This window comes from Pelobates fuscus, chromosome 6, assembly GCF_036172605.1.
Source record: "Pelobates fuscus isolate aPelFus1 chromosome 6, aPelFus1.pri, whole genome shotgun sequence".
In the NCBI taxonomy this organism is placed as follows: Eukaryota; Metazoa; Chordata; class Amphibia; order Anura; family Pelobatidae; genus Pelobates; species Pelobates fuscus.
The window spans coordinates 89,901,539-89,927,504 of record NC_086322.1 but is presented as its reverse complement, the minus strand read 5'-3'; the positions used below and the strand labels follow the sequence as shown (position 1 = coordinate 89,927,504).

Genomic DNA, 25,966 nt, shown 5'->3' with positions numbered 1-25,966 from the left:
AGAGGCAAACAGCATGCAGATCTACAGCTTCTGGCTTGAATACAGTAAAATTTCTATATTTATGGAGGCATGAGGGGCCCAAGGGGGCTAGATGGTGGTTTTAACACTGTTGGGTCAGATATTTATGTTTGTGTTCCTGACCCTATAGTGATCCTTTAAGTACGTGAGGAACTATGGTATTGGGTATAGACTGCTAAAGCTTACACTGAGAGTACATTGTTATATTGTATATTTTATTAGTTGCTGCTGCGTTTCTGATAACAGGCCAACTGTGCCATTGTCCTTGTATGTACATAGTACAGTGATAAAGTTGAATCTGAATCTAATTACAGGTAGGGTCACACCTGAGCAGCTCCGATTTCTCATCCAGCTCTTCAAGGACAATGGACAAGCCATTCAGAATCACTGTGGGGTGTTGCAGCTGGCTTCCTCTACAGCTCAGGTCCTGAAGCATCCCCAGTATAGTAAGTGGGATACCTTCCTGGCATTTGAACGACTTGTCTTACAGGTAGGACATTGCCACATATTCATTATAGATTGTTGTTGTTGAATTAAATAAATCTTAGAGGTATTGGTATAAATGTTATTTTCAGACATAATAAATTGCTCTTCTTTTTGGGAAGTACTCCTCCATTATGATGGACTAATTGTCAGTATGCTCTTTAGATAATGTTAGATGTCTTTAAGGCACTTTATAAAAAGTATTTTATACATTGTCTGTTATTGATTAATAATATTACCGGTACGTACGTAATCTCACTAGTTTTGACTTATTCCGATCTCACATTTGTTGGCAAAATATATTCTGTGAGTTTGTGATTAATTAAAGGAAAGCTGTCATATTTATATGATTTAAAACTAAAGATACATGTGCACTATAACCCATTATTTTGTAATCTTCTGGTTTATGGTTAATTCTTCGAGAAGTCAACACTGAGGTCTGTGGTTAATATAAGATATAACCCATCTCATGAGTGTTGCATCAATACAAATAACCAATATTGATGTAATTTCAAAAGAATATAGGTATTCCTAAAGATCAGAAGATGGTAAGCAGTTACATTAATTTGTAGCCACTTGCTGCATTGTGGGAGTTGATGATATGTTTGGCAACCGCAATGAGAATTCCGTCTGAATTATGGGAAAGTTTTGCCTAGCTATTGGATTCCACATGTTAATTTTATGAGGTACATTACTTGTGCTGCAATTTACAAATTAACTTGCAACTCCTTCAGAAAGAATCTAGATGGATATATAAGTTTTATAAGACTCTAGCACCAGAGGGGTTAAATGAGCAATTTAATGACATCCCATTCATCCATGAATAACATTTTATTCAGGCACGTAACACTAAAATCTACTAATTTCATAGCAGCTTTCTTATCCCCTGGCTATTTTCGTCTTTGCGTATGGTAACTGACAATTTTCAAGGTTATCTCTATTTTTATTTGTCTTATTAGTGATTCGGCTTTGGCCAAATTAATGTAATTGCTTACAATCTTCTTCCTTTTTTTGTGGTTGTTTTTTTTTTTTTTTTTTATTTATCCATATAGTTTTAATCCTACCATTTTGTCCAAACTGTGTATATTAATACTTACATGGAGTGTCTTTTGTAACTTTCTTTTGAATTAACATTTATTAAAAGTTTAGTTTTAACATATAAAACGAACACTCAATTATTTCTGTCTTCTAAACAAATAAATGAGCGTAATTAATATTTCTTTTAAACCACGTGATACAAATTGACACGGATTTACCAAAAATGGTGCTTGAGTCTCCATATTGCAGGATCTATTTGTATGACAGGGATTATCATGTTACTTTATTGCTGTGCGCTGTTTATGCATGGTTCCCTGGTTAGCGCACAGTGCGTTTGAGCTATACATCCTGCCAAGTATTCAAATTGTCTCCTTGGAGAATGTTACGTTACTTAGCTAGAGTGTGGTATGGAAGATATCATCCTGAGTATTATACCATTTTATGACAAAGAATGTGTGGATTATCATACAGATGTTTCTTCTTTCTGGACTTATTGGACTTATTCCCAGACGTCTTACAACAATAAGCACTTGGGACATTCCTTCTTTAGAGCATCTTTTTGTGTGCAATTCGCACTATAACAGAAGATGAGCAGTTTGTCAATGGTGTAATAATGTAAGCAAATGTGGGAATGTATATATGGTGCATTACTTAAAGTAAAGCTACATTTTACATATAATTCATTCAAAAGTGCTTACTTTTTTTTGTGGATATCTTAAATCGCTTTAAATATACACAGCACTGTGCCGATCAGCTGAATTCCACACTGGTTTCGTGAGAGCACGGCACACTGATTAACAGCTGAGAGTAAAATGCAGTAATATTAATAGAGGATAGTGTAAAAGAGGGTAGATTGGGGCAGTCCTTAATGCCAGATTCTCAAGATAGGTGTAAGATGACCATATGGGGAGAGATGTAATGAAAAGTTTAGGAAAAGGACAGTAGTCAAAGGTAAGATACTGTAAGTTTAATGCATCATTACATTGCAGCATTTGCTTGTAGCTAGGCTGTAACCTAATGTCGGTGAAATCAATCTAAGCAAAAGTCAAAATAAACAACTGACAAAATTTTGACAAGTAATATTTCCCATGACAAGTAGGATTTCCCATGTGTCTGCCTGTCATAGCATTGTGTCAACAGTTAAAAGTTCTTGCTTGTGATAATACTGATTGTTACATCACAGGAAAATATAATAGGCCAAGAATATTGGGAAGTATATACAGCCCCTTCATACCTCTACTTTGGAACCTGTGCCCATCGCATCAGTGGGAGCCGCTCTTGGTCATAACAAAATGTTCACAAAAATATATTTACATAACTCTTTAAAGGGACAATCCACTGCCTGAGTATAAATATCTAAAAACAGCTTGCAGGTTTTTTTTGTCGGCAGCCTCTGCAAGCCCTCTCCAACAAACCTCACCTGGACTTTCTGTGGCTGTCCAATCACAGATATCCCAATTACCACAACGCTCCATGCGGCACGCATGCTGGGCTTGCGAGAGAGTGAGAACACCTACCAGAGATGAAGATTGCATTTGCCTGGCCACCTCTTCTCTAGACAGTTGCTGGCAGCCTGCACAATGCCACTCGACAACTAGGTAATGTAATGTGTGTGTAGTTGGGGGCTAATTAAAACAAATATTTTTTTTTATTAAAAAAAATGTTGCTTTATTTCCCCCCTTTTTTCTTATCTTTGCTCAGGGAGGGGGATATCGATTGTGAAGACCTGGTGGTCCGGTGGAGAATTCGTGGTGGCTCTAGTGGGGAGTGAACTCTAGCCTGCAGCTCCTGGGCTAGAGTTCACTTTAGCGAGAATAGAGCGTTGCCATGGTAACGCTCCGTGCTCACGAGAGGAGACCCGGGGAAGCTGCAAGCTAGAGCTCCAGGGTCTCCTCTCCCTCCCCTGCTGGCAATGTGCCTGTAAACTGGTGAGGGAGATCTCTGATCTCCCCTCCGGTCCGTGAAGGCACCTAGCAGGGCTAGCGCTTGGATAGCACCGGCCCTGCAGGAGAGAGCATCAGAGCCAATGCAGCGCCCCCTCTGCGACCTATGCAGTGTGCCCACAGAGAGGGCTCGGCGCTGCAGCTGTGGCATGCGTGCCATAGGTTCGCCATTACTGTTCTAGGGCAAAGTGCTAAAATCAGGTGCAGTGACCACGTAAACCAAGTAGAATATCTCTCAATATTTAGCATTTTGCCCCATAGCAGGCTGCTTAGACTTGGTATCATGATTTTATAGTCTCAGACTTGGTCTATTAGTGGCTGCTGGCCCTTGCACTTTGATCTTGCTGCTGAGGGCTAGACCATCGCCAATCATGTAATAGTTATTATTGCATAGTAATATCTCCCGTGCCCTAGAGTCCGCCAAGCACTAGAGCAAGGGGATTAAATCAACGTTTAAAAATTAACAATATACTGATTGACTGGTGTTTTAGCAGCACGCTTTTAATGTCTCAGCTGCATTTAAAGTCCTGTTATGTTTCAAGAAACTGGTCCAAACTTTATACACTGCTCGTTTGCTGCTCTGTCCTGTTCTAATTTCCAAAAAAGCAAATATTCATTCCATCACACAGGAAAACCCACCCACCGGATATCGTTCTTCCACTGATTTTGTTTACATGGACGCTACACTTTATTCACTATGTGACTTGAACATCTGATAGTTACCTCATGTGGGAGCAATTGAAAACAACTGGGTGCGGTTCGCGTATAACTCAGAATTCCTAATAGACTCTGAAATGAATACAAAAATGGAGCCATTTCCAGGATTCATTTGAAATATCATATTGTACTGATTTTAACCACTTGGGTGCCATTGTGGTGAAACATGCATTTAAATAGAACATCTGTCAGAAACTCCGGGGTTAAATAAGAAAAGAAAACCAACCAAAAAAACACAAATACGCATTTATTGTTATTTTAGTTTGGGCAGACAGAGGGTGTTGATGGCGTGATTTTTTTCTTTTTAGAATTACTGTCATGATGTTTTGTAGTCTCGGTCAGTGATGACTAATGTACTCCCAGTGATCTTAAATAAATTTTTTCTGTAATACACTGTCTGCCTTAAAGGACCACTATAGTCCCAGGAAAACAAACTCGTTTTCATGGCACTATAGGGTCTTTAGGTCCCCCCCCACCCTCAGGGTCCCACTCTCGCCGGGCTGAAGGGGTTAAACGCTTACCTTTCTCCAGAGCCGGGCTCCCTCTGCTCTGGGGAACTCTCTTCCCTCTTCCGACGTCAGCGCCAAATGTGCATGCGCGGCAAGAGCCACGCGCGCATTCAATCAGTCCATAGGAAAGCATTTCTCAATGCTTTCCTATGGACGTCAGCTTCTTCTCACTGTGATTTTCACAATGAGAAGCGCGGAAGCGCCTCTAGCGGCTGTCAATGAGACAGCCAGTAGAGGCTGGATTAACCCATAGGTAAACATAGCAGTTTCTCTGAAACTGCTATGTTTACCGCTGCAGGGTTAACCCTAGATGGACCTGGCACTCAGACCACTTCATTGAGCTGAAGTGGTCTGGGTGCCTATAGTGGTCATTTAAGTACATGAGTTGTAGGGTAATGCAGGATATGCATGTAAAATTCATGTAGAACCTGCTCCCCTTTTATTTGTTGTTTGTCTCGGTTCAGACCCTCTGTAAGTCATAGCTGTGTTTCAATAAATCATACTGTCAGACCTGAACTTACAGAAAATGCAGATCACTTCATTTAAAACACAGTTGTTACTTTGGAGTTTAACGTGAACCCACCACAAACAATACCAGGTACAAGATTATTTGCCAAAGTTGCAGGTGATTGTAAAGGAAATGGATATAGTGAAAATTTATAAAACTTCCCCTTTTAAGTTTTCTATGACGGCAAAATATGTATACAGAGCTTTGGGCCCAAACACATTTTGTTATTAAAGGGCTAATATATTATTAAAGAATAATTTTCCCCCAAAGAAGCAAAAGGCGAGATCTTGCAGCTGTTGAATTCTCACGTGACAATTGTAACAAAAATCTGCATTTCCCATTATTTGTTAGTAGTTTCCAGATTTTCTATCAGTGTAGGTAAGCATCTGGGACATTTGATCATCATGACACAAACAAGAGAACCACACAGTATCTTCATGCCTGGTACCTGTGTGCACGGAGTAATCTGAGTGAACAGAAAGGACACATTGTATCTCAAGAATAAGAGCACATTCAACCTATTGACACTGATATATTTCAAGCTTCCTTGCAATCTGCTAACCAGGCTTGATATAACATAAGTGAACAGCATTGTTCTTTCAGTAATGGCCTGGCCAATGTAAAGATATTTAATACTTTAGCAGCAGTGCTTACACTTGGCAGAAGACAGGTAAATGTCAAACCATGCCAATACAGTTTGACAGTATATGCTATAACAGCGCCAGGGCACACCTGGCACAACAACCTCTGCAACAGGCTGTAGTGGTTATAGTGTTTGGATTTTTCCATTAAGTGACCGTTTATTAACAGTAGGGTAATTAATACTCTAGCACTTACATGATAAAACTGGCGCCTCACCACAGCGATATCTTTTTTTATTACCGTAGTTTAGAAAACAGTCTGGCATTTGGTGAAGATGCATTGTTTTTTGGGGTTTTTGGATTCCTAGAGATGTTTATTGTATGATCTTCCATCTCCATCCAGCACTTGCAATGGGCAAAGCACTCTGACACCAGCGTGTTCACATTCCACTGTTGTGTACTCCCCTGGAAGCATGTAATCAGCTCATGTGGCTATGTATTCTTTTACCGGAACCTGATGGTGCTGTTTGTGGATTGTACACAAATGGGCAATGGGTTGAGTTAGATTCCTCAAGTGATCAAGTCACCCTTGCCAGCATGGCACCAATGTTGGTATTGTTTGCAAGTTGTCCTGGTTGAATCTGGATACTTCAGCAATATGACTACAGGATGAAAGTTACATTGTTTGCTTACTTGTAATAAGACTTTACTTGTATAGCTCATGCATAATACCCTTTTATATGTCTTTGTAACATACGAGGATGTCCAACGCAAATGAGTAAAAAAAATAAATCTGCTAGGTGCTAATATCTGCATCACTGTAGCAATCTGAAAAATAATTTAAATATCGAAAAGGAGATGGTTATTGTACTCTTTGCATAAAAAAGCTTCATATATTCCTATGAGTGCTGTCTGTTTACTATTGTGCATTTTTCTATTCGTTCAAGTTACAGGCATAATTTGTTTTTCAGTCATCGAGTGCAAGACTACAAATATTATATATTGTCTGTGGCCAAACAATTTGGGTGAAACCAAACAGGATAACTTTAGATAGATTGATAAATTACTGTTGCTCATCACCTGCACAGGTGGACTTTGGGAAATCTGCCTTGGGCACATACATTCAGAGAAATCAGGTTTCCAAACTGATCCCAGAATTTCCAGCTTGATATGCAAAATTAGCACTGGCAGACATTGTGATTCAGACTTCACTCTTTATTGGTGTTTTAACACATATTTTTTGAAACTAAACCAGCTTTGCACCAGTTTTAGTCTGGAAGATGAAGTCTCTCTGCGAGCGTATAGCTAGGTACCAAATCATTTGTGGGGAGACCAAAGATGATAAAAGGAGGAAGTAACAAACTTTGATTTTGGGAAAGTGGAAGACGAAAATAAAAAACACAAGGCCCAATAGAGCAGTCTTAAACAAAAAATAAATGTGGTGAAGCCGAAGTCTGACTGCCTCTGTAAAAAGAATCCAGTATATGCATAAATAGAGACAAGAATTGCAAAATCAGCATAGTATATCAAAGACAATACAGGGAGAAGAAAATAATGATCTCACAATTATTTTCCTTATGCTAAACTTTGCAAAACCTTATGGTCCTCCCTTGTCAGTGTAAGTATAGACTGTAGATGCACAAAGTTTGAAGGGCTGTGGCCTCAAAGTGCTGGATATTCTGAGATGCCCCTACTGTGCCTTTCACAATAGCATTGTTCGTTTTGACCGAGTTTCTCCGCTCAAATGTTAAGCTAATCAATGTCATCATAATATCGATAGACACACTACCCTATGGGGGAACACGCCTTCTCAGCAACACTCATGTAACTGGTAGGAGACTTTACCTCTTCGAGGAAGGTTACGATTTTTTAACTGGTAACGACACAATACCATTGACAATATCCCCCTTCCCTCATGCATGCTTATGGATCAGCTGAAATGTACCACTGCTACCATACCGTGGAGCTGGGTGGAATGGATGGATATGGATATAGGACACCTAGTTGAACCCAATTATGGCTCACAGACTGGCAGGTATACAAGGATGTTAAAAGTTCGGAGGACGGAGAATGATATGGTGTTGATCTTCCTCTGCCACTTGTGTTTACTAGTTAATATAAATGTGTTTGCAGTGAGAGCCACATGAGCTTCTCATTGCAAACAAGACTAGAGGCTTGTGTGTCTTTCTGTTTCATTGTAGCTATTCACCTAGTTCTCTTTACTTGATTTCTGCACTCTTCTGTTGACTCTACTAAATAATACTGGTTGCTAGATCAGAAACCGTTGCTCTCCAAGTTACACTTGCTGTGATTATTACATATCTGATCCTATTTATACTGAATGATATTATACGGTGACTCTTTCTTTACGCACACTTTTTCCAAACACTGTACATTTCATCGTTGTGGAACGTTGTTTTTTTATGTGGTCCTGCGAGACCAATTGTCAAGCTCTGCTGCGGTGACCTGCGTGTTCCTGTAAATTTCTGTTGCCTTTCTGCCATCTCACGCTTTTATCTTTTGGGTTATCTCATAAAAACCTTAATAAATCTTTTGATTTTCAAAAAAATCTGTTGTATGCTCTTAATAAAAATGGCAGTCAGAGAATTATGGGACTGTGTTTGAGAGCGCATTTGTGTTGACCTTTAGGCACATGACTAATGACTTCACATTATCTTTAGTTAAATATTGGGGATGGACAACACCATTCATCACCATATGGATAATGCTCTCATTAGGAGGAGTGAACAATTATTGTCTACTTAATAATTACAGAAGTGGAGAATTATTCAAAGCCAATAGAGTGCCACTTTAACATATTTTTCCTTTTGGTTAACTTTCTCTTTCATGTGTCTCTGGAAGGTTTTCTTAAATAAGCCTAATAAATATTGATTTTATCATAATATAGATGGAACTGATAATGTGAATGCAGAAGTAGTTGCATGCTAAACGAGGGACCGAGTCATGGGTGCTATGTAAAAACAAAGAACCAGGGTCTGGAGCACAGCTTGATATGCAGGCACCATAATTACTATATAGCGTTTGTTGTTTAGAGTACCTCTTTTAGGATCCCTAAATTGAACATATTCATGATAAGGAAAGGATTTTGCATGGAAGCTATTTCTATAGCTATGCATATTGTAAGAAAAAAAGGAGAATTCAATGTGGTAATACAGTTGCAAGAAAAAGTATGTGAACCCTTTGGAATGATATGGATTTCTGCATAAATTGGTCATAAAATGTGATCTAAGTCACAACAATAGACAATCACAGTCTGCTTAAATTAATAACACACAAAGAATGAAATGTTGCCATGTTTTTATTGAACACACCATGTAAACATTCACAGTGCTGGTGGAAAAAGTATGTGAACCCTTGGATTTAATAACTGGTTAAACCTCCTTTGGCAGCAATAACTTCAACCAAACGTTTCCTGTAGTTGCAGATCAGACGTGCACAACGGTCAGGAGTAATTCTTGACCATTCCTCTTTACAGAACTGTTTCAGTTCAGCAGTATTCTTGGGATGTTTGGTGTGAATCGCTTTCTTGAGGTCATGCCACAGCATCTCAATTGGGTTGAGGTCAGGACTCTGACTGGGCCACTTCAGAAGGCGTATTTTCTTCTGTTTAAGCCATTCTGTTGTTGATTTACTTCTATGCTTTGGGTCATTGTCAATGCTTTCCTATGGACGCTGGCGTCTTCTCACTGTGATTTTCACAGTGAGAATCACGCAAGCGCCTCTAGTGGCTGTCAATGAGACAGCCACTAGATGCTCTGGAGGCTGGATTAACCCTCAGTATAAACATAGCAATTTCTCTGAAACTGCTATGTTTATATAAAAAAGGGGTTAATTCTAGAGGGACCAGGGACCCAGACCACTTCATTAAGCTGAAGTGGTCTGGGTGCCTAGAGTGGTCCCCTTAATGTTCCTATAGCTACCTCATACAGTTTGTTGTCAGAGTTGAAAGCTACAGTCAAGCATATACATTTGTAACTCTTCTTTCCAGCAACTTGGTTTTATTTGATGTTTTCTTTTGTGGATATTTTTGCAGTTAACTGTGTGAATATTAAGGCATGTGAACTGTTAATATTTTTTTTATCTTTTGATAGTTTTTGCCTCTCTTATGGACTGTCATCAGCCTTGTCTTTTGTTGTTTTTCTTCAAATATGTGCCTGTGTACAATGTATAAAGTAAGTTTAAACATTGGATCACTGGCAGTGGTGCACAGTGTGCAGTACTGCCCCGGGAGGCACCTCTAGTAGCCATCTAAGGAGTGGCCAGTGAAGTTATCACTAGGCTATAATGTCTCTGAAAAGACAGTGTTTACAGCAAAAAGCCTGACCGGTAATGATTCTACTCACCAGAACAAATTCAATAAGCTGTACTTGTTCTGGTGACTATAATGTCACTTTAATAGCTGATTTAAAATGAAACACTTTTTTCATGCAGGCTGTGTTAGTCAGAGTCAGGAGAGGTGTGACTATGGCTGCATAAACAGAAAGAAAAGTGGTTTAACTCCTAAATGGCAGAGAATTGAGCAGTGACACTGCATGGGTTTGAACTATACACCAATACTGCTCCAGTAAGCTAACGTTGTATTGCTGCATATGGTATGGTATATGTATAGGTTCATCTCTTGAACTAGTATTATAGAAGGGACATGCATGTTTTTTTTTCTCCATTATAGGCTAATGTGGTTATTGGCTATAAGACGTAAATGTGGCTTTGTTGCTGGAACTTTAAATATTACTGAGATTTATACGTGACCTCCACCTGCTTATCCTCAGGAGTACATTTAATAAAAGTCAATTGAAGAGAGGGTAAGGCTGCAATGAATTACTTTTTGACATGATGATCTGTAGTCTCACAGGGATGCAGCTTAATAGTATTGTTTTTGTTAGATTCCGTGTAATAAAAATTATAGAAATGGGGCCTACATGGTCTCAGAATAATCAGAGCAAAATATTTCTTAATAATGGCTTTAAAGATCATGAATCAAACACTATGACTCTCCGACAAGTCCTGCATCAAACAGAGGAAACGTTTCAGCTGTTTTTATGCCTTTGTCAGTGATCATGTTTTGTACAATTAGCTCTGTATTAATTTATCAGTTTTACATAGCACTTACAAACTAGGCTTACACAACAGCAACTGTTGTCTGGTGGTTTACATGTATATTTTACACAATGGTAGCGCTAGCTTAGAAGTACTGTGCATATAGCTTTTGCATTTTTTTCATTTTTTTTATCATTGTTTCTGAGACTTTAAATATTCATTTGAAATGATAAACTCACTGCCCTTTTTGTTGGCTGGATCACTGAATAAGAACCAGCTGTCAGAGGGAAAATCTTCTACTGACAAAGTATTCTCTCTTTTACCTTGGACGTTCCCACAGTTTGTTGCATTACAACCGGGAACATGGTTTTAATTATTTGTATTTAAAACCTATATAAGGGACAAGGAATATTGGTTTAAATATTACTTATTATTAAGCAATGCTGGAAGGAGCATACATTGTGGAAAAAAAGGCTGGTCTATGTAATTATATTTAAAGGAACAATCTAGCATTAGGAATACAACAAACATGTATTCCTAAAGCTAGAGCAGCACCCCTTCCACCCTGCAGGGATTTTAAGAGTAGTTGTGTTTACCTTACATCCCTTGGTATGCTGCTGTCCTCGCTACCGCTCCGCATCTTTGGCTGCTATAACTTTGATTTACTTGGTTATAGATAACTAGTGGCTGTGTTCCTGAGAGCCATTCAGGTCATGTTAACCCTGCAATAAAAACATTACCATTCCTGCAACCTGGCAATGTTTTCAGTTGCAGGGTTCAAAATGTTACGGACATTGCATCCAGACCACTTCATTGGGATAAAGTTGTCTAGGTGCCTTTAGCAGGGCCACTCCAGATATTGTGGGCTACCTCTCCCATAATGCTCTTGCAACCATAATGCTGCCAAAGCATCAGGGGAGCTGTAGTCCACAACATCTGGAGTGCCAAAGGTTGCCTACCTCTGGCCTATAGAATCATTTTACGATGACCTGTAGCTTTGGGGGTAAGTTTCCACCAAAACAATAATAAACAAAATGCAGTGACCTCAGAAATGAGTTTTATTTTCTGGGAAACATATTATGAAATTGGCAATTATTTATAGCGATAGAAATGTTTGTTTTATTTAACTTGGCATCGATGAGTTAAGTGTTAGTATTCATATAGAACCAACTTGGCAAGGCTGGGTCTGTCTGGCATGTCTAGTATTTATTGTCGTCCTTGGAGATAACAATTTTAGATTCTCACGGTATTGCTAAATAATTCTTTTTAGATCCTTTACTAGATGTAAACTAAGTTTTTGATTTCTGTGATTTTTAACAATTGAAACACACTTAGTGTTATACTAATAACACTGGCTTTAAAGGGTCTTGTTTCCGGTACATAGGTACCACAGTAACTGTCTTTTGACAGGAAAGGACATTTCCAAGGGGCAGTATAGTTACCAGAACCAGTTTTCTATTGCTACCTACGTCCACTGCAAATAACTGTTACTGGGACAGGCACTAGAGGGACTTCCTTAATGAGGTCCTACAATCTTTGCAGAAAGGCACGTTCAACATCTCCATGCTCTGCATGATTCAATGCATCTCCATAAGGAGATGCTGATTGGTACAAGTGTGCAGTAGCCTCCCAATACTTTCTTACAAGGAAACATTGGCTTGGATGAGATCATTAAGATAGTATCATATTTCTATTATTACTACTACAACAATGCACACTACATCACAAATATATGCATAACATACTGGAAAGTTGAAAGCACAAAGTTACATTGCAAATATTGGCCATAGGAATTGATTTAAATTTGTTTTACACATCTACATTTCTAAACAGAACTAAGCTAATATTGTTTATACACTGATTAGCCACAACATTAAAACCAACTGGCTAATGTTGGGTAGGTACCCCCCTCATGCTGCCGAAACAGTCTCAAAGCATGGACTCCACAAGACCTCTGAACATGTGCTGTGTTATCTGGCACCAAGACATTAGCAGCAGATGCTTAAGTCCTGCAAGTTGCGAGGTTGGGCCTTGATGGATCGGATTTGTTATTCCAGCACATCCACAAATGCTTAATCGAATTGAGATCTGGGGAATTTGGGGGTCAAAGTAACACCTTGAAATATTTGCCTTGTTCCTTAAACCATTCCTGAACAATTTTTGTAGTGTGGCCGGGTGCATTATCTTGCTGAAAGAGGCCACTGCCATCAGAGGACATCATTGCCTTGAAGAGGTGTAGGTGGTCTGCAACAATCTCTAGGTAGGTGTTACGTGTCTTAGTAACAGCCACATGAATGGCAGAACATTACCCATAGCATACAACTGCCTCCGCCAGCCTGGCTTCTAGTGCATCCTGCTGTCATCTCTTCCCCAGGTAAATGACGCACACACACACACACACTGCTATCTACCTGATCTAAAAGACAACATGATTCATTAGACCAGGCAACGTTCTTCCATAGTCGCTCTGTGGTTCAGTTCTAATGCTCACATGAAGACCCTTTCGGTCTTAATGGTAACTTTTACCGGTCTGTGGGTATGTAGCCCCATACTCGGCAAACTGCGATGCCCTTTGTGCTCAGACACCTTTCCATTATGTACAGTAGCTCTTCTGTGTGATTGGAACAGATGGGCTAGCCTTCGCTTCAATGAGCCCTGGGTGCCCATGACCCTGACACTGATTCACTGGTTGCTCTTCCTTGCACCAATTTTGGTGGGTACTAACAAGAACATTCCACAAGATTTGCTGGTTTGGAGATGCTCTGACCCAGTGGTCTTGCCATCACTATTTGGCCCTTGTCAAAGTCACTCCGATCTTTTCACTTACCCATTTTACCTGCTTTCAACTCTTGAAATTCAAGAACTTATTATTCATTCTCTGCCTAATATATCCCACCCCTTGATGGATGCCATAGTAACAACATCCATTTTATTCACTTCACCTGTCAGTGAAAAGAGCCTCTTTATTTGCAGGATTGTGCAGGGGTTATTGCTGAGGCTAAGGATATGCATAATTCATTCTGGTTTTGGTAACCAGCATTATTCTCTTTAGGGCGGGGGGTAGGGGTACAGAACAAAAGAGGGTGAGGGAGGGGGCACACATTTACAGCAGAAACAGTATAAAACACACCTGCCCTAATGATCTGACCCAAACTCTAAAAAGGTCCCTTCACGTAGTCTACCCAGGGCTGCCAACAAGTGTCAAAGGTACTCGCTGTGCAGCCGTCGGAAGAGACATGCGTTCGGATGTATAGTATTACCTTTTTTGTGTCTTTGGTCTTGTTTGGGCTGTTATGATTAAAAAAAGATAATGACATATAAATCAATCTTTCTTTTCTTTTTTTGTTTGTTTTCTTTGGCTTTTTGGAGTCATGTAGGACAAGGATGCTCATGCTTGTTTTGATAAAGTTCTATTTTGAACTAAATGCATTGATGTTGGTCCTTTAGGTATTCCCACACTTGGGACCACATTTTCTTTGTTTTTCAATTTAATTTAATGTTGGGAAACACTTCTACTTTTCACCTCCGCCTGCATCAGCCAATTTGTTACTATCTAGCTTGTAACTTGACTAAACTGGACTTTGCCAGTTCACTGTTATATTGTAGCATTTATATTGGTGGTCCACGTTTCATTGCTGGATCATCTTGTGAGGACTTTTACCAGAACTCAGATGTTTACAGGTACCAGCAGTGATTTTATAGAGTCCAATAGTGAACTATTTTGTCATATTGGATTCCCTCCATTCTGATTTATTTTTTTATTTCTGCATGTTTACTTGTTTTTTTGTTTTTTTTGCACATGGCCCTTTACACATTTAATTACAATAGTTCTTTGTACCACTGCAATAGCCATATGGAGCTGTAAGTAATAATGCTCCTTTCTCTCCCGTTTGGAGATTTTTTTCTTTTAGCTGAAAGCAGCAAGGCGCATAAACAGTTTGAGGCTCACCTGTTAACAACAAGCAAACATATCATGTGAGTCATATGCTGTTATTTGAATGTTAATAGGCACTTAGGAAAGTGTGCAGGTACATGTTTATTGGCTTTGTTTCTGTTTTTGGCTGATGAATTTTATTGCCATTGCTGTCGCCCAAGTATAGTGAGAGTTTAAGCGTGGTCATATTTCCATATGTTAATAAAGCTAAATGTTATGCTCAATGTTCACGGTCATATGCTGATCCTTTTGCTATGGATAAAAACCTAACTATTGTGCTAATTGTTTCGGTCTCAAAATCTGAATACCGTAATTGACCAGGGTAAGAATAACAATCTAGTTGTTTGGACAGAAATTAGGAAGAAACCAGCAGTATATCCACACAGCCCCAACAGTCTAACATCTTTTAGTCTCTCTTTGTCTTCCTTACTTTTGTGTTGCAATATAAAACATTATTGAACAAGTAGCAACAAAGTGGAAACCACCTTCACATAGAATTGAAATACAACCTGAGGAATATATCCAAAATTGGAATATTCTATATAAGAATATAATAAAATCTGAAATGATAAAAAGTGTATATCATAGCGTAACACAGTAAAGATATATTAATAAGATATGGAGTAAGTAATGCACTCACAAACAGAAGTGTAAATCAGGCCTCTCACCCCCCTGGGGTATATGTAGTATTGGACTTGATAGTAGATCCAAATATAAAAGTGTCTTCAAAGAAATGGGAAAAAAGAGCCATAAATGGTGAAGTATGTATGAAAATATCAAAAGGGAATTTAATGGTTACACTTACAAACATAAAGTAGTGGTAAGCATGTCTCCACTCTCAGTGGAACTGGAAGGCAGAGTAGAAATACCGGACACAGATCCAATAGGAGCAGCAGAGTACAGGAACAATAAATGATAATAAAACAAATAAAAGCAAGAAACAGTCCGAAAAGTTCAATATCCAACGCGTTTCGTCCGTGGTAAGTAAAGGACTTCTTCAGGGATATACCTGTCCTCTTTTCCAGTGGGAACAATTACAAGTGTTTGGTATAGAACACATCACATTAGGATGTAGAGGAGGAGATAAACTTCAAGAATTAATTCGTCAGGAAGCGTTTTGGATTTACACCCTTAAAACATTACATTATGGCCTTAACGCTGAAATAGACCTGTTAGGTCTGATTTAATTAGATGCAGATATTATTTATCTATTATTCAATATGTTCCCCTTTTTCTCTCATTTTATGTATTTTCGCACTTTTTTCTTATGTATTGACATCTGGTTTTTGATTATAACCTTGTATTTATTATCTACATTAACAGGTTTATTATGTTAATATCAATACACTCTGAGACTATGGCCATTACCAACATTGGCTGGTTTACTATGTTTATTGCACTATGTTGCTTTGAGATTATTATGTGTATATTACATAGAGTAACTCTGAAAATATGGGTGTTATCTATACTGACTGGTTTATTTTGTATATTGCACTATGTTGCTTTGGAAGTATTACATTTGGGTATGTATATAGATATAGAGACTGGCATTGTGATATTCATACTGGGTATTGATATTTATATTCAGCATGTTTGTTACATTTATGCCCTTCTTCTGCTTGTCGAATTTCATGCATTTTATTCTGTATCAATTTTATTTTATAGCTCCATATTAGCTAATTTCCACGGCGGAATTTCACCGTTGTCTGTCCGTTTTAACCTATCTCTATGGCGACATTTCGCCGGGTGTGTATTTTTCTCTATGACTTAGATCTTTACGCATGCGCATTGAGGCGCTGGTTCTTCACAAGCACATAAAACTCTTTCTACGACCACGCATGCGCAATTCAGACGGATGGACGTCACAGGAAGTATGCTTTTGCGTTCCAGTGTGGAACGCACGCTGCCGGTGAACAGCATTGAGGAAGATTGAATTGGATATAAAAGCTCTTTCACACTCGAATCGACATATATCCCTGAAGAAGTCCTTTACTTACCGCGGACGAAACGCGTTGGATATTGAACTTTTCGGACTGTTTCTTGCTTTTATTTGTTTTATTATCATTTATTTTTCCTGTACTCTGCTGCTCCTATTGGATCTGTGTCCGGTATTTCTACTCTGCCTTCCAGTTCCACTGAGAGTGGAGACATGCTTACCACTACTTTATGTTTGTAAGTGTAACCATTAAATTCCCTTTTGATATTTTCATACATACTTCACCATGTATGGCTCTTTTTTCCCATTTCTTTGAAGACACTTTTATATTTGGATCTACTATCAAGTCCAATACTACATATACCCCAGGGGGGTGAGAGGCCTGATTTACACTTCTGTTTGTGAGTGCATTACTTACTCCATATCTTATTAATATATCTTTACTGTGTTACGCTATGATATACACTTTTTATCATTTCAGATTTTATTATATTCTTATATAGAATATTCCACTTTTGGATATATTCCTCAGGTTGTATTTCATTTCTATGTGAAGGTGGTTTCCACTTTGTTGCTACTTGTTTTCTACTTTTGGTGATAGTGAGGTTCACCTGGAACCATTTTCAATTTAGCAGATCTATTGCTTGTGGTTAGTGGGTATACTACTGTTTTGTCACTAAAACATTATTGATGCTGTCAGGAGCATTTGGGACCAATTTAGAAGATTTTGGAGTGGTTCCAATTTGGGGGTAACTCAAGGCACTTATGAGACTGCCTTGATAATATCGGAGAATAATAAAATCCGTGAGATTCCTCTGAATCTGAACTGCCACGATACTTTTCATGACATTTTCATCTCCCTTTAGTGTGTACTGTGTGTGAGGAGTTTTAGAATGACCATTGTTTACTATTATATCACCTAGCATCTTAAGACATTGATTTAGACCGTTTTCCTTTGAGCAATTTGTTTGGAAGTTTAAAATGACACCTTGTAATATTCCATGTGTTTCAAAAGCAAAAAAAAAAGAGATCTTTTGAAAATATTTAATTTGGCAAGATGTAATATTCTCCTATATAACCAGTACAAATATTTGGACCTGCAATAACTAGAAACACAAGTACTCAAGTGGGTAGATCCCTTGAGACAGACATATTTTGGTAATACAACCTGCATTCCTAAAACCTGTCTAAAACACAACAATTCTAAAGCATGCAGAATTAGAGTAATTTAAAATGACAAGAGTAAAAGTATCCCCATTGCTTGGTCTGTATGATTGACAGTTTTGTATAAAGATCAGGTTTGTAGTTACCCTGTTCTACCCGTTTCAATCTTTCCTTTGTTTATCTAAACATAAAAATAGAAATTGAACTGTAATATAGTTCTTCATAAATAACATCTAAAATCCAAGCTACACAAGCAAAAATTAACTAAACATTTCACTAAGACTAATAAAGTTGAAACAGACGATTGTGGATAGACTTATTGGTTTGTTTGTTGCCTAAACCATATAAATTAAGTGATTGTCTGGTGTGCTGTGGCTGAAGAGGGAACTCTCTAGCTCCAAGGGCTAATAACGGGTTGATAAAATGAACTCCTGACTGTCCCATTCACTCACTGTTCGTATAGTGTGGGAACCTACGGCCTGCACATCTGTTGAGTTCAGAATGGAACCCATGAGAGAGACTACTGCACACTGATTAAAAGGGAGAGAGCACCAGTATCGATGGAGAAGAGAGCAGGGGGTACTGATTGAAGAGTAGGTAAAAATAAAGATTCAGAGGATGGAGAGAGCAAGGGGATAATGTGGTAGACAGGAGAAAGCACATATAGAGATTGGGTGGTGGTAGACTTCAAGGGATGGAGAATGAAGAGAACACAAAGTGGAAAGAACAGTTGGACCAGGTGCATCAGGGACTGAAAAATCTGAAATAGAGAGAGAGATACAAATCTCGAGAGAAAAGTAAAAAAAAAAAAAAAACTTCAATATTATGTTTAGAAGCACGCAGACATCTGCATATTTGTGTGTGTATGTGTATACCTTTTTTTTCTTTTAATTTGTTACATATAAGGTTTTAAATCTACAGCATTGCAGGAGGTTTTTTTCATGCTTTGACATCTGGTATCACTTACTGTAAATAGGTGTCATTGACCATAAACTGTTTCCATTCAGACATGTCTCATTTAACATGCATGGTAAACATTAAACACATGTTGCAATGGTTAAAAAAATGACAATAAATCGAAATCCAAACAGCAAATCAGTCAATAAAACAGAAGTTCTAAATCTCGTAGCGTCAGAAAATGGCTAATATAAATAAAATGAGAAAATAGGAGTTATTGCAAAATCATCGCTCATGCCTGCAATTATCACTTTTTGTAATATTAGTAATAATGTACTAGTATAGAGCACCTGGCATTTATTTTTTACAAGCTGGTTGATTTGATCACTAGCATGGCTATACAGTATACATATATTCAATATAATTCTATTCAAGGATATTCAGTATAGGTGTGTGTCTGTGTGACCTGTGCATTAATAATTGCCGATATGAGTGATCATATGCTTGATTGTTATACCTGCTTTTTTGCAAAATCTGCTCATAAATCTCACCTAGACCCCAGGAAAGAGGCTCCTCTCCAGGTTATCATATCAAGGTCAAGAGGTGGCTGGTTGGATCTCATTATAAAAAAAAAATTAGTGTGTGAGAATGTGTGTTCCTATGAATGTGAGTGTATGTATGTGGACAGTTTCCATTGAACAGTGCCGATGGGATTCCTGGTACCACAACCACTACAATAAGGTACCGTGGTTATTGTATCTATAATGACCCTTAAAGTCCATGAGATCATCTTTCTGTGGAATTTATATTAAGGATTGTTTCTTAAACTAGTATTTTTTTTTTTAAACCAATTGAGGTGTGCTATGCAAGCTGTCTTTGTTATATCTGTGTATATGCGTTGTATGCAGTTAGACTGATTATTGCTATTCTTCTTCATGGAAGATTTTGTCCATGATTATTTTCCTGAAAAGAGCATCTGGTCCCCATATGATTTACCATGCTCACCTTCTTCAAAATATGAAACCGGTTTGTGCGGTTTCTAGTGTATTACAGATGGTGCTTAACTGGATGGTCCCTACAGAAAGGGAGATTAGAGATTCAATGGGGAGATTAGATTGTGAATGCTAGCATTTAATGTTTTTGCATATTAGTGCTAGTTACATTGAGATATTACATGAAAGCAAACCGTGTATTGTGATCAATTGACAGTTGCATCAGAAGCATATATGAGGCCCTCCTTCTGTCCATAACGTTAGCAGTATGTGAATTCGTCACTGAAGTAACACAATAGCGTTGGAAATACAAATCTGTAGTCCTAACGCTATAGGGTTCTCATCTTTATTTAGATTCAGCCCCCCACTCCAGATATCTAAATAAAAATTGTGGGGGAAAATATTTTATAAGTCCCTTCAGCTGCTTAACTGTTCTCCTGCGATATTATGCCGGTGTTTCTAACAATCCAATCCAATGCTTCTCATTGTGGAGTTCAAAACAGGAAAAGAGCCAACTGTTGTCGAAACGCGTGCCGGGGCATTTGTTGTAGTGTGGTAATGTTCTGTAAGGGATGATGTTGCAGCTAGACTTGTAGATTTGACATTCTTCCCCCACACTATTTATTTTATTTTCCCCCTTGTTTCTGTTTATATATTTAATTTTGTTTGTTTTTATTTCGGCTTTTTCTCCCTTTATCTCCCATTATAGCATCAGAGATAGAAGGAATAGTACCAGTAGGTCGGTGATAAGCAATAAGTGGTGCCCACGAAGGCAAAACTTGATTCTCAGATTTCAGCTCACATTATAACTTTTGGCTGTGTATACATTATCACATTATGTATATATACATATATATTTTTTCATTTCCATAAACTGGAACATCATTGCAATCCACTTGCTAGGTGATTTGAGTAGGTTGGCAACTTCATCAAACGTAATGTTTAGCTAACATCCTCCCATCCCCTTTGCTTTCATTTCAGAAGATATGTACGGTATCTATTCTGCTAGTTACATTGTCTCATTCTCTCTAGGACAATGATGGCGAACCTTTTTGAGCCCGAGTTTTTTCTTCAAAGTGCCAACACGGCAATTCACCCTGAATACTGAGGTTTAAGTTTAGAAAACACAACAACAGAGAGTTCAATGATACAAATTTTAAATAATGATATAAATAATAGATGAAATTAAGCTTATATTTATCAGTATCCCCAACAAATGCAGTACATTCATACAATACATACACCTGTGTTAGGAGCCTGACTGAAGTCTGCAACTAGACCTTTCAGCCATATATGAAGCCATTCCCATATGAACTCATATACAATCCATATTCATACGCATGATGAGGCAGATTGAAATCGGCTTGAAGATCAATGAGTACAATGGGCCACTGCAGAAACAGATATGCTACATATGTCAGATATCCAATTTGTATCTACAGTTCCAAAGCTACCCTTGGATTTTCATGCATTTTGGACTGTATTTCCCATGAGGCTCAGCAAGGCCTGGGAGGCTATATGTGCCTCCCCGGCTACGTGCTATGAAATGGCACTAAGCATTTCACAGCACCAGTGGAGCACAAACATAAATTTAAAAAGAGTCAGGTCACTTGGGCGATTCAACTCCACTAGCCCCTACGTGAATCTGGCACTGACCCACTTTAAAAGGCTTACCCCAGAATCTCTTTTCATAAATAATATATCTCCTACACAGTTATTGTCCCACTGATTTTTTGTTTTTCTTGTTGGGTCAGCTTTGAGGTTTCTCCACTCATAGATAATCTGCATTTCTTTCATCTGATTGCCATAGAAGTATGATCTCTGGATTTGATCACTGAGCCAACAAAATGCAGAATATTTTAAATCAGCAGGAATAATTGGCTCTGTGCCATCTAGTGTACATGTGAAAGGACATTGTTTTGGGATCATCACAATTGATAACAGACCGTTTCAGCTCGGTAAGAGTCCAGTACAATGACTGAACCATTGTGTCAATGCCCATACTTGCCACTTGCATTTCTAAATCCTGCATGTTTATCTAACATGGTTATTGAATAACCGCATTTAGTATATTATTGTGTATGTCTTTTCCACCTTTAGATTTCTATTTTAAAGCTCTATACTGTAAAGACTTTGAGTTTACTACATAGGTGATAGATAACGCCTGAGCCAGCAAATAGAACTATAAAAAAAATATATACCTTTATTTCGTCTTTCAAAATTCAGAATGGACCGAAGTAAAGAGGAAGACACCATTAAGATGCTTTTTGTGCTTGTATTGCATTAGATTATGTGCTATTGAGGCACAAAATACATCTTCATGATGTCTTACCCCGTCTCTGTGTCCCAGCCTGGATTTTTTTTTTTGAGAATGATATGGGAACAGCAAGTAATTTGCATTTACAATTGTTTTTATGGAATTAATGTTAAGTAAAATATTAGTTTCTACAAATAGAAAGTTGTGACGGAGCTCCCTGTACTCGGTAAACTACCTTCAGGACACAAAGGGTACAACACACTCAACACAATAAAATACCCCCACATGTCCTATATCCCGAATACCCCTGATCTCAGCGTCCAAGTTGTCCATATAGTGCTCAGATCCATGCAGTGTAGTTGCATCGCCACCGGGGTAAAGTTCTGACTACCAGGTCAGCTACCAGGAGCTCCTGTAGCCGAAATACAGAGTGCTCCTCCTGACTCTCAGGGAGAAATTGTTCTTCACAGTCTCAGACACCTTCCCTGCAAAAAGTGCCTGGCAGGTCGGCAAGGGGGTCAAATCACCGGACCAAGATGACTGGTAACTGCAAAGTCACATAGCCGAAAACGGTTCCATAGCCAGGGCCGTCTTTAACACAGGGCAAACGGGGCAGCTTCCCCGGGCCCAGTTACTCCTGGGGGGCCCAAAGCAGCTGCCCTGTGGGCCCACAACAATTTGGAGGGGCCTATCAGGTGGCCCATGCATTTAGGGCCACCCGATGGGTATCTCTGAACAGGGACCCGGTTGGGTGCCATGGCCCTTTAAGAGCCGACCGGGCCCCTGTAGTATTAGCTGGCTGGGAGAAAGTGACAGCCAATCACGTCCTCCCAGCTTCAGAAGAGAGCACCGCGGGAGGAAGGAGGTAGCAGCATGGGGAGGAGAGGCAGGAATGAGCTGCTGCTCATTCCCACTCCCATCAGCCTCAGCCAGCTCTAAGCTGAGTTGAAGGTAAGTGTATCCAGTCCCTGATCCTCTCCTTCTGGGTGAATGGCTGCAGCAAGGATAGTTTTTAGATAAACCACCCCACTCAATGCCCCTGCCCTGCTTTCCCCCACTTACTGCTTATCTTTTCTGTGCCCCCACTTACTGCTTATATTCTCTGTGCCCCCACTCTCGGCCCTTGCCCTGCCTTCCCCACTCACTACTTCTCTTCTCTGTGCCCCCACTCTCTGGCCCTGCCCTGCCTTCCCCACTCACTTTTTCTCTTCTCAATGCCCCTGCCCTGCCTTCCCCTACTCACTTCTTCTCTATGCCCCCACTCTCTGGCCCTGCCCTGCCTTCCCCACTTACTTCTTCTCTTTGTGCCCCCACTCTCTGCCCCTGCCCTGCCTTCCCCCACTCACTTCTTATCTCCTCTATGTCCCCCACTCTCTGCTCCTGCCCTGCCTTCCCCACTTACTTCTTCTCTTCTCTATGCCCCCACTCGCTGCCCCTGCCCTGACTTCCCCACTCACTTCTTCTCTTTGTGCCCCCAATCTCTGCCCCTGCTCTGCCTTCCCCCACTCACTTCTTCTCTCCTCTATGCCCCCCACTCTCTGGCCCTGCCCTGCCTTCCCCACTTACTTCTTCTCTTCTCCGTGCCCCCACTCTCTGCTCGTGCCCTGCCTTCCCCCACTCACTTCTTCTCTTCTCTATGCCCCCCACTCTCTGGCCCTGCCCTGCCTTCCCCACTTACTTCTTCTCTTCTCTATGCCCCCCACTCTCTGGCCCTGCCCTGCCTTCCCCACTTCTTCTCTTCTCCGTGCCCCCACTCTCAGCCCCTGCCCTGCCTTCCCCCACTCACTTCTTCTCTTCTCTATGCCCCCACTCTCTGCCCCTGCCCTGCCTTCCCCACTTACTTCTTCTCTTCTCTGTGCCCCCACTCTCTGCCCCTGCCCTGCCTTCCCCCACTCACTTCTTCTCTTCTCTATGCCCCCACTCTCTGCCCCTGCCCTGCCTTCCCCACTTACTTCTTCTCTTCTCTATGCCCCCACTCTCTGCCCCTGCCCTGCTTTCCCCTACTCACTTCTTCTCTTCTCTATGCCCCCACTCTCTGCCCCTGCCCTTCCCCCTCACTGCTTTTTTACCCTGTGCCCCCACTCACTGCCTTTCTACTATGTGCCCCCACTCACGCTTTTTTTCTGTTTAGATGAGTTTAATTATTGCTGCAGTTGCATTTAAGAACAGTGTTTATTTTATGTTTTAATTCTTTTTTTTGTTGTGCATTACATATAACAGTACCAGCTTGCCTTGCCACAGCAGCATCAGCATTTACAAGCTTTGTGCCTCCTCCAACTCTCTGCTTCTGCCCTGCTGCAAACATAAAAAATGTGTGTGTATCTGTGTGTATGTGTGTGCCAGTGTGTAACTGTGTCGGTGTGTATCGGAGTGTTTATGTGCCAGTGTGCATATCAGAATTTGTGTGCATGTGCCAGTGTGTGTATCTGTGTGTCAAGGTATGTGCATGTGTCAGTATGTTTATATGTGTGTTGATGTGTATGTAACTGTGTATGTGTATACATCCCAGCAATCAAAAACAACATGCAAACACATCCCTGATAACACAAACATTACATACAAACACAACCCTGATTTCAAACTCCAAAATTATATATAAAACACACCCTTTACTCAAACACCAATACTATACACAAAGGTTTATAAGACAACACTACATCCTATAACAACAAACACTGCACACAAATACAACCCTACAAGAATAGGCAAAGTATAGATCCCCAGCTGGCATAGCATTGTGGGAGTTGTATGACAGATGGGGATGTATCTTTTCGCCACTCTTGTGCTAGAGGAGGAGGCCCAAACAACTTTCTTGTACCAGGGCTTCTCTGCATTAGTTCCGCCACTGGGTTGGAGTGTAAGGCATGATTGCATGCCAGGGAGTGGGAGGGCAGCAGGGTCCAGGGGGCCCAAGCAAATGCTTGCCCAGGGTCCAATCACTATTAAAGACGGCCCTGTCCATAGCGATTGCGGCTAAGTACCGCTGAGGACCGTTTGCAGGTTAGTTTGTGCGAACGACCGCCAGGAAGCAAGTGTTCGGCTGAATTCGGGAGAGGGAAGGTACTGAATCAGGGGAACAGAGGATAAGTCTGTTGGGGAGGCCAGGCTGGTTAATCCTGAATGGGGTCTTTGGATACAGCCCATAGTGTTTGGGCAAGAGGCTAGCTAGCATGCTCCTGAATGAGCTTGTGGCATAGGCATGTTTGCCATAAACGTGATGTATCTATTGAGCATGTCTTTAATATAAAATATATATATATATATATATATATACAACATACAAGATCCAGCGTACTCACACATTCACTAAACCACAATTTCAAAGCTCACATAATATAACCATTTCTCTAAAACACCCAACCTTGGCAAAAATAATGAGTAAGTTACAGTATATGATCATACATTGCATAGGCTTGCCACAATGCCAATGTACCCCATTCTTAGCAGGTCCTATCCCTTCATCCTAATGTCTGCTCTTATGAGAAATACACCTCCTGGGACTCTCAGCAGTATAATGTTAAATGGGGCTACAAGACGCACAAATGAAGCGTTTGTGACAGTGAGAGATGAAGGGAAAAAGCATAAATTTGAAATACTTTTTTTTTTTTCTCTCCACATGTATAGCAAAGAACCTTTAACAGTAGATATGCAAATCACTGCTACAAATAACGTACAGCTAACACATAGATTTGTCTGAATAGTATTCACATGGCATTTGTTACTATATGAATAATATCCATATTTTATGTTGGTATAAAGTTCAGGCTATGTTTTTGATTCCAGATTTATTTCAAGTACGAAAATTTGTCCCACAGGACAAATACAGATCATTGCTAAGCTGTGAACATGTTATCTTTTTCTTTATACAGACTGTGTGTTCCAAAATGTATTTAAATAATTACAATTCAGTCAGATCAAATATGTTTTATAT

General features: G+C 39.7%; 1 protein-coding gene across 1 annotated transcript in view; it reads left to right on the top strand.

The window, feature by feature from the left end:
- The window catches only part of SCFD2 (sec1 family domain containing 2), a 483,891-nt gene that overhangs the window by 63,948 nt on the left and 393,977 nt on the right, over positions 1–25,966 (top strand). The window contains exon 4 of the mRNA XM_063458012.1: positions 333–508. Within this exon, the coding sequence (XP_063314082.1) occupies positions 333–508 (176 nt within the window). The remainder of the gene's footprint in view (positions 1–332; positions 509–25,966) is intronic.